This window comes from Leptosomus discolor, chromosome 3, assembly GCF_034619465.1.
Source record: "Leptosomus discolor isolate bLepDis1 chromosome 3, bLepDis1.hap2, whole genome shotgun sequence".
In the NCBI taxonomy this organism is placed as follows: Eukaryota; Metazoa; Chordata; class Aves; order Leptosomiformes; family Leptosomidae; genus Leptosomus; species Leptosomus discolor.
The window spans coordinates 85,412,598-85,429,830 of NC_141393.1; the positions used below are offsets into that span (position 1 = coordinate 85,412,598).

The following is a 17,233-nucleotide window of genomic DNA, read 5'->3' on the forward strand; positions in this document are numbered from 1 at the left end:
CTCATCCCCATGAAAGGGAGTAGAACCTCTTTACAGGGCTGTGGGGCTAAAGATTCACAGCGCCGTGCAGCTCCCTGCCTTTCTTCTGACGTGGTTCTGAAGTGCAGTTGTCGTACTCGGGCAGAAGTGCGACCTCAGCAGGTAGCTGTACAAAGAGCAGTCGGCACATTCAGCCCCGGGAAAAGGGCTTTTTGAAACGACTGCAGCACGCGTGATTTGCTGCAGCTTGTCTTTACACCAGCGCTTACACCCGTGCTCTGTCACGTGTAAAACGTGACTGTTGTTTGTATAACTCCTACAGAGGCTGTGCCATGCAGGTAGCGGCACTGTTGGTATCGAGAGGTCTGAGAGAAAAGTCGTACGGTCGCCTTAAGACGGCGGAGCTGGAGATGCAGTGATTTATTGCATCAAGAGAGCACAAAGATGAAGCGAGGCGCGTTCTGAAAACACCCATCACCTAAAGCTTGCTTCCTGCCAGCTTAGCTACGACAGGCTCGTGTTTTGTCACCAACGGTTCCTCGGTCATTTAAGCAATGAAAAAACCAGACCCCTTACAAGCAAAGGCTGGCACTACAAGGACGCCTGCCAACCTTACTGAGGTGGTTCTGCTGCGCAGGTGTAACAGCGTGACCGTCTGCTGCAAGCCCCTTCTGAGGGGCTCTGTGAAAGGGAATGACACTGGGAGCCGTTAGTAATCCTTTATTTGTTACAGACAGTACACTGGGGGTTCGAGAGTCGTCAGGAAGTATTGCCTCTGGGACAGAGTAGAAGAGCTGATCTACTTCATGCCGGAGCCCCCACAGCTGGACACCGCTGCCCCTGTTTCCAGGTGGCCTGTTCGGCTTTGCGCTGCTGCACAACAGTTGGTCTTCACCGTGGGGGCACTGCTGTGATGTGGCATTTTCCTTTAGCTGATCTCACACGGTGGTTCCTTCTGCTGAGCCTTCACGGCTGGCTTCTGTGTTGAGCCAGGAACCTGGCCACTCGCAGGGGGAAGGGTACTCTGTCTGACACGGGAACGACAACCACTGCGACCCCTTGCTGTCTTCAGTTGGCCCCGTCAGAGAAAGAGATGATGCAGTAAGAAAGTTTTGAGGGGAAGAAAGGTTCCAGCTAAAGCAGAGCATTAGTAGTCATCAGCTAGAAAAGAAAAGAAAAGGGTCGAGAGAAAGAGACAGTTAGGTTTGTGTGACAGGAGAGAGGGCAGCAGAGCACCTGAGTGTGGAGCCAGCGGAAGGGCTATCTCTTACTTTCAATGGTGAGAATGCAGGTGCTGGCAGCTGTGCCCCTGCTGTTGACAGCTTTACACATATATTCCCCTTCGTCCTCGGGGAAGGTCTCTGGCAAGTAAAGGCAGTAGGTTTCTCCTCTTTCAATATATTGGTAGTCCTCGGAATCCTGCAGCATGTCCCCCTCAAACCACCACGTGACTTCAGGTTTTGGTTCTCCCGTAATTTTAACAGTAAATCTCATGGGCTCGCCGTCCACCACGGAGGTGTTCTTCAGTGACCTCTTGAACCAGGGGGCGCCGGATCGAGCTTGATCCTCCTCATCCTCGCAAGTAGAACCATTAACAACGCTTCCCTCCTCTTCCTCCTCCTCTTCCCGTTTCTGTTTCAAAACAAGTCGGTTTAGAACGTTAGAAGGGGCAATAGCAGGACGACTGCTAGTGACAGGCATGTGATGGCAGAATTGTGCCATGTTTCTGAGGAGGGACCAGCCACCCCCACCCCCACTAGGTAACCCGTGCCCTGAGCCCGGATACGGAACAGGCAGTGAAAGGGATTCGGAGGAGGCTGGAATGAATCTTGGGGTAAAATACAGCCATGAAGGCAGGTTCCTTTTTCAGACTACTCTGAAAGCTCTTCACAGTGTCTCCCTCCTGTTCTTCAAGAACGTGTGACAACCAAAAGCACTTTCACATCATCACAGCAATTCCCAGCAGCCGAGAAGCGCAGTGGTCCTTTTAGACCGCTGGCAGTGCTGCCGGTGGCGGTGAGCGGAAGCCAAGTGAACCGACCCAGGGCTGGAGCAAAGGTACTCTGTAACGCCTACCTTCTGCAGCGCCGCATCGATTTCTTTTTGTTCGAACTGCATGCGTAGTAACTTCTGTTCTTCAATTCTCCTCTGCTCCTCTTCCTGCCTGGCCCTTGCCATTTGCTCAAAACGGGCCTTCATGTTGACTTTATGAGTAAAGGGAGCCTCGGACTTCGTGGCTGGTCTCACATCCACCTGATCATCCTTGGGGGGAAGAAAAACAGCACTTAACTCATTTGTTACTTTGTGTGGAGCAGTAATTCTTAATGTTGAGCAAAGCCATGCAGAGTCCTGTTCCTTTCTCAGAGGTTTGTTCAGTGACAAGTCTCACCATAGTTTATCCCAGGGACAGGGCAAAATACTTGCAAAAGTAACTGCCAAAAAGAGTAGGCAGAAGAGTACTACAGCCTTACTGTCGTGTTGGATGCTGTCTCGGGGCAGGGGTGCAGCCTTAGTGGCTTGACTTTCAAGCTGTGACGTTACGGTAGCTTCAGCACCTGACACAGGCTGACACACACCCACCCCCCCACCCCCAGAAACAGAAGTACAGCTTCAGTCATTAAATTAAAAGCCCCAAAATTAAAGACAGGCTTTGAGCCGATCCTGAAGCGACTGACCACTGTGGGCAGGAACCTCGGCGTGAGGCTCGGACCAGCCTTGCTGCTGTTGGGAGTTTCCAGCCCTGCCACACCACGGTGCCCTGAGCGCTCACGGCGGTGCTGTGCGTCACAGAGCACAGTGGTGGTTCAGTGGCTGGACCGGTAGCTTCGTTTGCTTTTGCCTTCCGAAAACCCGTGAGGGGTTCCGGTCTGAAGGACAGCTAAGCAGGCACCCTTCCCTGCTCCCCCCTGAGAAACGGGTGAGGACAACAAAAGGGCTTGGTCTTCAACTGGTACTGCTGGGCTGGTTGGGGGTTTTGCCCTTAATCCATACGGGGGGGATGAATTACAGCTCAGAAGGAGAAGCAATTTGTGTGATGACTGATAGCTCAAACCTCAAATAGGAACATTTCAAACCCTCAGGCTGGCAGGTTTCAGGTTGTTCAGATGCTGAATTGAGGACTTTGAGCAGAAAACCAGCTCTTCGCTTGACCAGGTGACGGATAAGGAAATGGTGCCATTTCCCCTGGGGGTGCTGAGGTGAGACTTCCTCGTGCATCCAAAGGAGGGGACGGGCAGAAGGCAGGCAGACGCTTTCTGAATATGGCAGCCTTTGGGCAGAGCAGCAGCATTGCCCGCTGCAGGATCGCTAGCGTGCTAGTTAAGGGTATCGTTAACGAACACAGAGCGCAACTTACCTCTTGAAATTTTTCAGCTTCCCTTTCTCTTATTTCTTCATCCATTGCCCTTCTCTTGGCTCGCTCCTCTTCAATCTTCTTCTGTATTTCTTCTTGAGACAATTGTCCTATTTTTTCAAATTTGCTTTTTAAGTTCTTTGCCTGGATAGAACCACTCCTTTTCAGCTTTATTAATTCTTCATATTCTTTGCTCAGCTCAAAAGTTTCAGACTCTTCTTCCAGCTGTTCAGAAATTACAGAACACATTAAGACTGAAAACACCCTCGTTATTTTTACTGCCTGTTCTCCCGCAGGTAGGTGTGACTTCATACCCTTGAACAGTTCTCTTGGTTACCTGACATCAGCACAGACACCTCTTCCCTCCCATTCCTTTTTTTTCCCTGGCAGTTCTCAGGATTCCTGTCTGCACGGCACCTAAACTAGGAACAGGTTGTTCAGTATCTTGCTTGACTCGACCCTTTGTTTGGGGAGTGCTGTCGACAAACGGCCCTTCGCAGGCTCGGGAACCAGACGCCTGGCAGCACCAAAAACCTGTTATCCCGGAGCCATCATCTCCCTCTGCCTCACTTGCACTATGCCAGGAGAGAATTTCTTTAAAGTACAGCTACACGGTTAAACAGGAAATGACTACTTTTTGTTGAGTGAAGTAAAAAGCAAATGAGACCTGGAACAGAACGGGCCGTGCTGGACCCGGCCGTCGGTCATGGCTGGGGCTGTGACGCTGCGCGGGCGCTCGCTCCAGCTGCGTGTCCCCGTCTCGCCCCGCTCCCCGGGGTGTGACACTACGGTCACTCCAGCAGTTGGCAAGCTTGAGCCCTCAGTACTCGCTCGACATAATAACTAATAAATCAAGGCGGTGCTCCAGCGCTCAGAAGGGGGCAGAGGTCTGCCGCCCGCAGCCAGCTGGAGCTGGAGGCAACGCTCAGGAGCGGTCTCGGGCACTCGGTACGCAAAGCAAGTCAATGGTGATGGTCTTCAAACCCTGGACACACCGGCTGGAGCTAAGCTGAGGCCACTGAGTTCTTCCCTACTTAGTTAACATGGCTTTCCCTTGAGGAAAAACAGGAATTTTGCTCTTTCCTACTTCTAAGTCAGTATTTTCATGTGAGAAGTAGACGTTTCTGTTCCCCCGATACAATAAATACGCCACAGCCGATTTAGTAATGCTGTAGGGTTTTCAGAAGTGACTGCAAGATAAAACTGCAAAGTCAAAACTATTTCACATTTAAGGGTGCCAAGGGATAAAAGCATTTTCCTGGTAGATTAGTGATAAAAATATGTGACATTATATACAATGTTATTTTTTAAAAATACATTTTTTTTCCTACTTTCCATTCTTTTCACTTAATACTGAAAGTATTGACCTAAAATTCCTTTAAAGTCATTTTCAATTACAGTCTTAAACTTTGAGATTTTAGTAATTAGCGGAAGTGATCTATTCAGACCACGCTTACCATCTCTGGTGTACAAACCTCTCCCATTTCTTGTCTCAGCTGCTGAAATTCTTGCTTTTCCATTTCCAGCTTCTGCCGACGCTCCTCTTCCGTGCGTCTCTTTTCTTCTTCCATCTTTTGTCTCAGCAGCTCCTCAAAATTAATTTCCAGTTTACCAGGGACGAGAGATTCTTGAGAAACCGTTTTGAACATCTCCGGCGATTCGTCATCCAGCACCTGCTGGAAACCAGAGCGTTAAGGCCCCGGGGCCGAGGCGGCAGTGCTGCACAGGCACCTCCGCACAGAGCGAGCTGAGTCTGTTCTGTTTCTCTGAGCAAGCAACGAAACACAATAAAACACCCATTAGCCGAGTTCAGCCTTCCTAGAGGGCCGCAGATGACTACAGTTCGTACTTGCAGCGATCATTGTCCGAGTACACCACTACTTGTGCCTTAGCCGGTAGGAGCTGACTGGTGGACACCCTGCGGGGAGGGGAGATAAACCTGGAGAAGCAGAAGGAATTGCTCTGCCCCCGGAAACCCAACAAACCCCCTCGGGACAACATTTTGCTCCCCGAGTTGGTTGCATCTGGTGTAGTAACACCCCTCAGACACAGCACCTGGTTGTCAGTAAATCATTTGAAACCCTTCCGAGCCTCGCTGCGAGGAGGGATTCTTCTGTGATGATTCCTGGCAAGCGAGCTGGGTTAGTTTACCCCACCACCGTCCAGTAAGCAGCGAGGTGAAGCCTGCTGCAGCTCCTGCGCTAACTGTATTTAAGGCTTTTTCCCCAAGCTCCTCCTTTGTGGTTCATGTGAGGCTCAGGTAAAAGTTAAACTATATGCAAAACAAGAGTGCCCTACCATGTTCTTCCTCGCTTCAGCAAATGCTCTCTTCTCCTCTTCTATGCGTCGTCTTGCATCTTCCTCTGCTTTCCGCTTTTCCTCTTCTCTCCTCTGTCTTTCCATCTCCTCAAAACTGAGTCTGAGTTTGCCAGGACGAAATTCTTTAACAGAACTTTCAGATTCTTCATCTCCACCTTCGTTTATCTTCAGAGAAGAGGGAGAGGAAAAAACAGAAATTACTTATGCAAACACAAAATATTCCTTATAGTAAATAAATATTCTGTTAATTCCTTTCTGATCTTTAGAAAATTTTTTTTTTTTTTTCCTCCCGGGGGGGAAGTAGTTTGGTCCCTGTAAGAAACATTTTCGTCTTGGTTTTAGCCAGGGGAGGGAGAAGAGAGACGTATCTCAGTACCCTGTACGTAGCTTCTATAATTTTAAAAAAAATCTGTTGAGTGTGTCCTTCAAAGACCAACATGTTATCAGGAGACGGCTGAACACCAAGTACATATTTTACGGTCTCGGGGTGGGATCCTTTGCTGCAAATCACTCCCTATTCACTTTCTTTACATCACTTTCATAGACCTTTATACCACCAAGCCTTTTTGTTTGCGTATAAATGTCTTTCACTGATGCACTTGCCAGTTAAAAATGCCGTAGAGTTTTATAGCAAAACTGAGTCAATAACGCTTTGCGATTACTCCAGAACGAGACCTTTGTTTCTTTTCTTCTAGACATTTAATCAACACTGAAGAAAGGGAACCGAGATACCCTGGTCTTTTCGCTATCACTCGTCTCCAGTGACCACTCGTCTGCTCAGAGCAGCCTGTGGTTTGCAAACCGCAGCCCAGAGCAACAGAACGAACCACCTCCAGAGGCCCCCCCGCCGCCCCGTACTCGTTCATGGCACTAACGGCCCAGGAGCTGTCAGAGCACCGACAACCCAGATCCTGCATCCTGCCCTGGGCTCGTACGTGGGCAGCCAGTTCGGGCAGCTACAGAAACCTTTTGTTTGGAATTCAGGGTGAAAGAAGAACGAACTGAAGGAAGCCAACTGCTGAACTCTGCCTTGAAGAAAGCTTTTGACTTCAAATCTCGACAGCCGCTGATACCGGATAAAACCAGGCGTTAGAAAACTTCTTTCGAAGCAGAGAATTTGTAAATTCCTTCATATTACTTGGTTAGTAAATACATAAGGGTGGGAGACGTGAACAAAACTTCAGTCAGAGCAGCTGGTGGCTCCGTGAAGTTCTCTCTGCTTCATTCCTTCCCTCGTATCCCCTGCCCCAGCCCAACTCAAAAGAAGAGAGTGCGTTATTGACAATAATTAAATCAAGGTTACTGGTGCGGAGAGGTTAAGTGATGAACTGGAGGTTGGGGTAGAGGAGCTAACTACAGGTTGAGTGTCTGCCTAACCCTAGAACCCTCTCCACTGGACCAGTGGGGAACTTCAGTGTTGCAGCTTTCTGGAGGTTCTGTGGGTTTTGGGGTTTCGTTCGTTTGTTTTTCTGGAGAACGTAAATTTATTGAATGTTTCTGAAATACAGTCAATACAGTGATCTTGAGCTGTTTGTCCACGAATGTTCGTTCATAATGGTACTCCATTTAAATTAAAGTCAGCGAATTCCTAGAAATAATATTTTCAAAGATTTCATGGAGGATTAAAATCTCATTTCTCATTAATCTTCTTTGTATGTGAATTAACATACAGGACAATATTTAAATACAGAACTTAAAAATGCTTCTGGAAATGGAGTATGGTCCAGGGAGGGAACGTAGAGCTAAGCTAGCTGCGTGTCTTCTGTTTACACCGAGCGTGCAATTCCTTCAGTGGGATCAAAGAACAGGCTATGGCGGGGTCTGCCTACAGCTGGTCTGAAATAAGGTTGGCTGATGACAGCACATACGGAGCCAGGTTTGCGAGTAATATAAAATCGGAATTGTGAGCTACATCGCTGACAGTTTGGGGCTTAATCTAGTAATTTCTAGTATATTGTTGTACCAGAGAGCTGACCTGTCTCTCCCCCTGCCCTTTCTTCATAAGGGGAAAGTTGCAATTGGTGTATTTATCTATCATATTTATAAATAAATATGGGAATAACAAATAGCATTCTGTTACTACAGAATATTTTCATCAAAAACTGGTTACTGAAACATCTGAAGCACTATTTAAGAACAAAATTAAGACAACTAATTATCTTCCTGAGGACTTAACAGCTTAGGGCACTACGAAGTGTAGCTATAAAGCCTGCTAACATTGCTGGCAAATTTAACACATAAATTTCCTGGGTTTACTCAAAGAATGTCTAAAGCATTGTGCCAGTGTGGTTACAGAGTTAGAGCCAAGGTCAAAAATACATCTTTCAAAAATTAATTTTCAGACTCTTAACAGCTTGAAATGTAGTTAAGGAGTAAGAAAAAAGATGAATGGGACACAGGAAAGAATGTAAAAGCACGTCCTGCGTGAGGACTCTGCAGCAGCCCCAACCAAACGTGTATTTACCATCCGCTGCCTAGCTTCCTCAAAGGCACGCTTCTCCTCTTCTAAGCGCTGTCTTGCCTCCTCCTCCGCTTGCCGCCTTTGGTTTTCCTGCCTCTGCCTTTCAAGTTCTTCAAATGTTACTTTCAGCTTGCCAGGAGACAGAGGCTCTTGTGCTTCACGGTCTTCACTTGCAGCCTGTGTAAGGAAAACGAAATACTTACATCTTAAAAAAAGAGATTACCTATTTCTTGGGTATTTTCAGAGGAGTGGTTTACCATGGCAAATGAAAGGCACTTGGTTTCCTTAAGGAATTGGTTTTGTTCCTCGTATTTTAGCTTCATTTCTTCATCCTGTCTCTCTCTGGGTTCAGCTCTCTCCTTTCCTGCGTTCTCAAAGTTTATTTTCATCTTCCCGGCTGTTTTGGCGGGCTTTACAGGCACTACTGTAACTAGCAGTGAATCGTCCCCTTCCTGTCCAAAAAGATATCGATCATGTTTTCATAACGCTTGACTTCTAGACAGACTCATTTCTTACTGAAACTGCTGGTTTCACCCGTGTGCACCAAAGCTGCCGGAAGAATGACTCGGGCTGAGCCTCCGCCCCGAGACGAGCCCTCCTGCCTGCGGCAGCCACGAGCTGCTTTACCAGCCGAGCGCCTTGCGACTCAGTTACCCCTCGCCCGCAGCTGCTGGCCAACGCCTGCCGTCGTCCTCCACACGTCCGACTGCCGTTACAAACCGTCACGGTGTGGAGAAGGGCGGGTGGAACCAAGCCCCAGCGCCCGCAGCCGGGCTCTGCTCCCAGCCCCACGCTGCCGTGCGCGGGACCGGCCGCGCCGCGGCGAGCTGGCGGCTCTGGGCAGCAGCGCGGGGCTCGTCAGGCAGAGTCGTTCTTTTGAAGGATGTTGCTGCTACAAAGCGATTTTCACAACTTACTTCCCAAAACAGATTTTACCCAGGTGTTTTCACAAAATACCGTGATTAACAGGGATACTGTCAAATAACTTAAAACTAACGGGTTTTGTTGCGGTTTTTCTTTTCTTTTTAAAACCGCAGCAGGAGCGTGACTTTCTTGTGTCAGTGGAAGGCAACAGGGCCTCCGGACCTAGCTTTGGGGCAGCAAACATCCATCTGCAAGACTTAAAATCCAAACCCGTACGGTAAAACAGTCAATTTAAAGAGCCACAACAGTTGCAGGCAAGTGTTCCACACCCGTGCACTGACAGAACCCCCGTCTAATTTCAGGCTTAAGGCAAAGAGCTTTTGAGATGATACGTTCCAAAGCCAGAGGACTTACAGTATCATTGTCAGTGTGCCTCGAATCATTCCGGTGGCTTTGAATATTTACACTTCAGACGTTTTTAACTAACCCCAAAGTATTCACAGTGCAGACTCTGTTCCAAACTTCAGTGAATTGACTTCAAGTACAGACAGACAGACAGATCCGTATACTTTAAAAATCTGTTAGCACCTTGGCTGAGGTTTGATTAGGTACTGGTGTGCTGTTTTCTCGCTTTTCCCAGCCCAAATTACAACAAACAAAGTGAATAAAAATGCAGGTGAACATTTCTTTAAAAAAAAAAAATCTGATTACCTCAGCTGCTGATTCAGTTCCCGTATTGTTAAAGTCATCAATCTATTAAATGAGAATTTCATATGATTACATTACTTTGGCTCTTTGCCTTAGATTTGCAAACACAGAACTGGAAACTTTTTGTATCAGTGACAGGTACGCAGCACTTAAATCGACAGAGATGCTAGCGAGTGAGCCTTGCTGGAACACCCCGACAGGGTCGCTGGTGGAGGAAGAGGGGCCGGGCCATCAAATGTCCCACACAAAGCCTGCTAAAGCGGTCCTGGCCCTTCGGCCAGGAACCAAGTACTTGAGGTGTCCGTTCTTCAGTCAAGCACTCCAGAATTGTGCAGAAAGAAAAACGTTAATGCCAGCTCACTGATCATTTCCAATTCAAGTGACACTGTCTTCCCCCAGCTCCTGCAAAAAGCCGACTGCGGTACTTGCTTCATCGGCTGTCCAAAACCAACGCACCTTCTAAAGCTCTGCAGCGCGTGTACTTCTGCCGGTCAGCAGGCGAAACACGTGCCAGATCCATTTCCAGTTAAAAGGGCAGTTTTAACAACGTTAGAAGCCTCAGAAGAAAATACTGTCCAAGCCCTTGTGGAAAGCTGACTTTTCCGAGAGCGCTGGTTTCCTTTCCTTACAACAAAACCAAGCCTCAAGTACCACTGTCTTTCGGTTAAGTGAAAATTCGCTTACGCTTCTCGTCTATCATTCAGATGCTCACTCCCACTGCAGTATGGGCAGCGCTGAAGAAAACTTACAAAAGGAATTAAATACAATACCTAACCCAAGATTCTACAAAAGACAAAGTTTGCCTTATTGGCATCTGCAAAAATGGGAATCTGTTCACAAACAGATGCAATAAAGACTCATAAAGTGGCAAAGGAATAAAACATGATCTGGATCTTCATGATTTGCTATTTTTACTGCATTAGTGCCTTCTCACTTTCACCTGCTGATGGCCTTTTCTTATTTCTTCCTCCTTGCCTTAGTTCACCTATCACTGAACTGCATCTGCTAATGAATAAGCAAAAATCATCTACAGTAAGGGCTGGTAAAATAGAAACAATTTCAAGTTAGCTTAGTACGTGCTGCACGCTCTCGTACGCCAACGCCTGTGCCCGACCCCCATTCCTACCAGCGCTATGCCTGCCCAGTTTCATCTGTAACTCAAGTGCTTAAAAAAACGGATACTGCAAAGAAGCGAAGCTGAAGCTTCTCTGAACAGCCTCCCCACTTCCACCCCATCGAGCATCTCCCATGTGAGTCACCACTATCAGCCATCTCGAGCGCGAATCGGTCTGAGCGGTACAAAGCCTTTTCCTTGCGCGGCTTGTTTACCGCTACCTCCTGACCACTGATCAGCTGAACATACCTCCTGCGCCTTTTTCGCCAATTCCCGTTGAATTTTTCTTTTCTCAATCATATCTTGTTCAATCCTGCGCTTTCTTTCTTCTTCCATTCTTTTTCTTTCTTCTTCTTGCCTTTGCTTCTCCATCTCGGCAAACTTGCCCTTAACGGTTCCTGTGAAGAGGAGGCACGCAGTTCAGCGGTGACACCCAGCACTCGCCTAGTGAGGCGTGGGGCCTCCAGATGTGGCCCCCTCTTACCTATCAGCTTTGGAACATAGCCTTTTTCTGTTTTACAGGATTTTGCGTCATCGTCTTCATCGGATCCAAGCAGTTCTTTCATCTAGTTGATGAAACACAGAAAGTAATATAAATTTCCATAAATAAAATTCCAGTATTACTGTCTTAAAATAATGTGAAAAGATTTTCACATGTAATAATTGAATATTAAAATAACGCAAAATATTTGCAAAGAAAATAACCTCCTGCTTTCTCCTGTTCCATTCTCTCTCTCTAACATATTGTTCTTTTCTTCTTTGCTTTTCATCTCTAGATCTCCTTTGATTTCTTTCTTCCCTTGCTTTCTGCATAGCTTCAAATTTATCCTTCACATCACCCTTGTGAAGCTTGGGCACATAGGATTTTTGGACGGGTTTAGATGAAGAAAGCAGAATCTTGGTGAAGATATAGGAGAAATGAAGATAAGAAAGAGAAGGTTGAAACAGATGGAAACATCCTGGAAGACTGGGTCAGAAAGAACATCAGAACATAACACAGAAGCGCGTGTGGGACTAGGAGCCCGGGGCCGCTGGCCACCAGCCATCACCGCATTTGCTCGTAAACAGCAACGACTACTAAACTGTGCAAACCAACATTTAGCACCGTGTTAAACTTAGGCTGTAAGTGCGTGCAATGGATAGCTACAAAACTGTGAACACCCCTTTTCAGTTACTGCGGCTTTACAAGTTAGGTGCAGATTTATGCCGCTGCTTTCCATCCCCAGCGGGCACCACAGAGCCCCTCTGCCCCCGGCATTTAAACGGATAAAAGACAAGGTGTACGTCTTCTTCTGCCACGCTTCAACAGCCTATATGGCTTTTAAATTAATAGTAATATTGGTTCATTTAGAACTTCCAACACATGATATACTTACATTTCAAATATTTAGAGAAACTCAAGTCCGGGGGTTTTATGCTATAACGTGCCAAGACCAGTGGGCTTGCAGGCCTGATGCTGATGCACGGGTACCTCTTTGCCAACGCTTACTCTGGCTGTGCCCAAACAGTTGGAGAAGTTCTCGCTTCTCAGAACGACTGTGCAGTTTTCTCTCTTTTACTGTAACGACTACAGGAATGCTCTCAATACAGGAATGCTGAGAAAACTGGCTGAAAACATTCCATGTTTCATATTTTCTACCTAAAGCAAGGGGTTTTGTTCCTGCTTACGTTCCTGTTTGCCCTGAATTTCCCCCCAGCATTTAAAGTTTCTTCATATTTTGTCACCTTTATTTTGCCTTCCTCCTTCATGTTTTTTGATAGCAGTAAGAACACATTTCACAGTCTCCATCAAATCAGTTTCCTTAAGCTACTTTCAAGTGCCCTTCCATTGTCTTAAAATGCAGCAATCCCAGTAGACTTCCAGTATAACTGTCTGTCTTTTACGATTGTCTGTAATTACGACTGATGCTTGCAGAAAAAGGAAATTACTTTGATTACTTTAAAAATCGGTACATACCTCGGTTTTCTGTGCAATGTCATTCATGGCTGCTGAACTGTGCTCTGCACCCGGTATGTTTAAGATTGCTTTCAGTTTCTACCTGAAAGAAACAGTTGTAGTTAAATTCCTTTCTTTCCTTTTGAACGATGCTTTAACCATCTTCCTGTAAATAAGTTTCCAGAGGCTGAAGTCGACGTATCACAATTTCATCTGGTCCTTTGAGGCTTCCGAAGACATGAATAGGCTCTAAGTGTGCAACAGTAATTAAAAGAACAAGCTTATGATTCACTATTCATGCTCATAGCCCGTCTATATAGCCCTAGATACTGGTTTTGAATTTCCATTAAAAAAAATAAAGAATTAACTTGGAGCCAAGCTCCGGCTGCCCTGGCCGGCGCGTTGCACAACTGCGGGTCTCCGTCCTCCTGCCAGCAGAGGATCGTGCCCGGCAGCCCCGCCGCTCTCCTTCGGCCCGGGGCGCGAGCCAGCGGCTCCGGCTGGGGGCTCGGGCCGGAGGGTCACCGGCCCCGCGGCCAGGCAGGACCCACCCGCGAGCCTGGGTGCTCCCGCTCCCGCCCGGCCCCGGCCAGCCCGGCAGCTCACCGCCCTCCGCGGCCTCGCCCCGGGGCTGCTCTAGGACCCGCCGGTGCCGTGGGCCGGGACACGGCCCGGTTCACCACGCACCCACCTGGAGAACGCGCTTGTGCCACGGCGCCGCGGGCGGGAGGCTGCACCGCGGTACACGCCGTAAGTGACCCCGCGTTCGCGGGGCACCCGGCGGAAAGGCACACCAGGGCAAGCCGTCGCCTTTGCTTTTTTCCTCTTTCCTCTTTTTTTTTTTTTTTTTTTTTTTAAATCACCGGGTCTATCGGAGCTTGCGGGAGGAAGGAAATCACGACGCGACTGCAGTGCCGTTGCTGTCCGTGCTGCACCGATGCCCTGAGCAAGCCTAAAACCGCCACGTGCCAAACGTGGCGCAGGCGAACGGGCTCAAAGGCTCCAAGTCAAAAGGCTGGAGAGGTCGCCCGCTGCTGGAAGGGGCTGCTCGCCCGTGGTTTAGTGGAACTGAAGTCGGAGCACTTTGTGATATGGACGGTGAAGTTCTTAGTAGCCCTTAGCCTTTAGGTTCGCTCATTCTTATTTACAAACAAGGGATTATAAACAAGATAAACGTGGGACTTTCTATGTGGTGTTAAAAGTAACGAACACCAAGGCTCATTTTCATATAAGCTCTTCAAAAATATCCCCATGTCATCAACGTGCACTGGTGCTGCTGCAGCTGTGCAGACCGACTGAGGTTCTCCGCTATCTTGGGATGATTTCCACACGAAAGCAGTCACAACACAGAAAATGAGCATTTAGCTACCAATCCCTGTCCCGATTTACAGATCCTAAACTCTTCAAATGCAGCTTTGACAGAGATGTTCTGGAGACACCTGCGTGCTCCTTTGCGACACCGAGTATGGAAAGTCACCCCCAAATCAGAGTTGACAAGTACCTTGCCCGCCCGTAGGCTGACAGGAATCCAAGGCATTTCAGCCTGTCACTCCTGAACACAGGAACATCAGGTTACTCAGTGCTTGTTCCTATTTAGACTGTTCCAGATTAGCAGTACCATGTCAGAATTGAGCTGTGTCTAGGAAGGCAGGTGACTTCATGAGCGTTCCTGTGGTCTCAAGGTCCCTTAACTCAAGGTCACCTCACTGTGCACCCAGGTACGGCGCAGGTGGGTTCACACGTCTTTAACCTTCGCCTCACTTCAGGCGCGTGAGCAAAAGCCCCGTTGTGATCAGCGTAACATAAAACGAGTCAGAATCTTTTGACTTGCTCGTTTTTCTAAGTGGGTCTTTGAGAAGTTCTTCTCCGTTCCCTTCTTTTGCTACTCGGCTCTTTTAATTTCGCCTGCCCTGCTTGTGGCTGATAGCCTTTAGCCTTGTACTTCAAGCACAGGAGCTGAATAAAGGTTTACTGCACGAACCCATCGGAAGACAAGGGAATGTCGTGCACGGGTGCAATTCATGCACCGAAGTAGCCTGGGACATAGAGACCTTCTTGCCTTCCTACAGGGCTGGAGCAGGAAAGCAAGTCCCAAAGACAGTCCTTCCCAAGGAATTCCAGTTCACCTAAACGCCTCCAGTGAAGGTCACTGCCAGCCTTCACCACAGCAACATCCCCTATCTACAGGGCTTCATCTTAAAGTCATTTGAAAACCGACTACTCCAAAGTCCGATCCGCTAATTATGTGCGATTAATTGTAGGAAGAAGATTATGTTTACGGGTCTGTAAACATAATTGTGTTTACACCACGTCACTTTTGGATCAACTTGGTCTTGAACCTTTCTGATAGCTCCAGTTACCTGAACCCCTCGCCAGTGTCACCAAGACTGCTGACAGCAGCGAGACTAACCCTCAAATAACAAATCTGAAATTTTATTTAGAAGTGCAAATGCTGGAAGAAATTTTGTTCGCAAATTCCTGCTGCCTGACCTTCCAAAACCACGCCAGTCCCGCAGGCCAGGGCCCTTCAGGAGGGCAGGCACCCTTCTGCCCTTTGGCCCAACGCCACTCCTGCTCTTACTTGAGGCTACCTGCCAGTTCTTCGGCATCACTAACGCCCAACACGCCTGAAGGGTAGCCAGCTGGCTCCCAGGCGCTTTGCATCCACACGTCACCCCGCCTCCACCCCTGACGCCAGAAGATGGGGCCGCACCGCAGTGGGGCACCCCTGAGCACGATCCCGCCCTGCCCGCACTGCCACCCCTCTGGCAGCAGTTAGACCTTGCGCAGGAGCGGCAGCGGGACCCTGCCCGCACCCCTCACGGCCCATGAGCCATTTCCAGTGAAGCCAATCCAGAACCTTTAGAATAAAAGCAGCGCTCCTTGAGTTTTGGCTGGGGTCTGGGAGGCAGCGACCAGCGCTTCGGGAACAGCGGCAGCAGGGAAGCTCCTGTCTGCCTGCCTGGCTCGTAGAGGAGGATCCACACAGCCAGCACATCGGGGCTGAGAAAGCCCAAGCAGCCAAGTCTAGAAGTCCTGGCACCTACAAATCGTGGAAGAACAGAGCCTTCATCATCTGCCAACAGCTCTGCCCAAAGCAGGTGCTGACAAATTTTCCAACTCGGGAAACTCTGACCTGCTAATTCCCTTTGGAGGTCAACTAGTTATACATATATATATATACACAACTTAAAATATATGTATATATTCTTGTTCTGTAGTAAGAATTTTCCCACAGAGTTCATCTAATACAAGTAATGCTTATTCTCTGAGGCAACAAGAGTCCACCTGGACACGTTCCAGAGGAGATTTGTCCTCCTATCATCAAGCTGTCCAATCTTGGGTTCAGTCTCACCTTTTCTTTTATTTCCTGAGATCTCTGTATCAGGAAATTTCTCAGGAAAGGCTGTAAGAGCTCCTCATTGAAGCTTCCCACTCAGAAAAATCCCAGATTATAAAGCTGAACATAACCATGATAGAAAAGAAAAAAAAAAAAAAAAATCAGGTTGTGCCTAGGCTTTCCTTTGCCTGAACACCCTCACTGCTGCACACGTTCACCTGACACTGGGCTGGTTTGGTTTTTTTCCTCTCCACATCCTACCTCTGCCATGACTAGCTGAACCACCTCAGGAAAGGTTAGTCTGGCGTTACTGTGTTTATACCGAAAGTACCAGAGTGCAGTTCCACTTTCAAGGGAGGTCAGCACCCAGACGTCTCCTAGAGGAGAAACGTAACCCTGTCCCTCGATCAGTGCTCCTACCTCTGAACGGCATGGAAGGGAAAGCGCCATGGCTGGAATGGCTGGCTGCAATGCACGGCGAGCTCTAGGTTTCCAGTGAAAATTTAATACAAAACCAATAACGCGTAGGAAACCAGGCAATAGATTAGAAATACTCTAGAAAAAAAAATAAAATCAACTGCTTTCAAGGATCTTACTTGTTTGCTTTAAGCGGGTGAGCTACCGCCTCCAGTGTGTCCCGATTTGTTGTGGTCAAGGCACTTCTTCAGCTTTTCACGCAGACTCCTAAAACCTTACTGTAGGCAAAATAATCCCAGGGAACAAAGAAAACCATTAAGGGGACGCATGAAGGTTTGATGGCTCACAAGTCCCCAAATCCACCTCCTTAAATTTAATTAATTTCCATTTCTGAAAGGAGGTCAGAGTCCCCAATCGATCAAAAAACGTTGTGCAGCTTTAACCGGATTAAAAACCTCCCATAAAAATCAGAATTCCCCTTCATCAGAAAACATAGAAGTTCTTGATTTTCAGTGGCACAACGGACGTCCTCACACGAGACCCAGACACAGCGCAGCGCTCTCCCGAGCCGGACGCTGCTCTTCGCGGTAGGCGTGCGAAGCCAGGACTTCACAACAAGCCTCGCTCCCCTGTGTTTTCGGGAGCGCCCCCGCTGCCCCTCAGCTCCTGCCAGTTATAAATAAGCCCTTCACGGCCCAGCCCTGGTGACGTTTGCCATCTGTCCCCTCTTCACCACCCCCCTG

General features: G+C 48.1%; 1 protein-coding gene across 1 annotated transcript; it reads right to left on the reverse strand.

Moving 5' to 3' along the window:
- Positions 1 to 46: 46 nt before the first annotated feature.
- On the reverse strand, positions 47 to 12,781 carry NEXN (nexilin F-actin binding protein). The gene is made up of 14 exons (XM_086463068.1): positions 12,755 to 12,781; positions 11,503 to 11,694; positions 11,282 to 11,363; positions 11,047 to 11,195; positions 9,687 to 9,728; positions 8,369 to 8,563; positions 8,115 to 8,288; positions 5,630 to 5,815; positions 4,807 to 5,004; positions 3,335 to 3,556; positions 2,056 to 2,241; positions 1,251 to 1,611; positions 596 to 660; positions 47 to 145 (listed from the first exon to the last, which is right to left on the reverse strand). The coding sequence occupies exons 1-14, from the start codon at positions 12,779 to 12,781 to the stop codon at positions 47 to 49; spliced, it is 2,178 nt and encodes a 725-aa protein (XP_086319194.1).
- Positions 12,782 to 17,233: the final 4,452 nt, after the last annotated feature.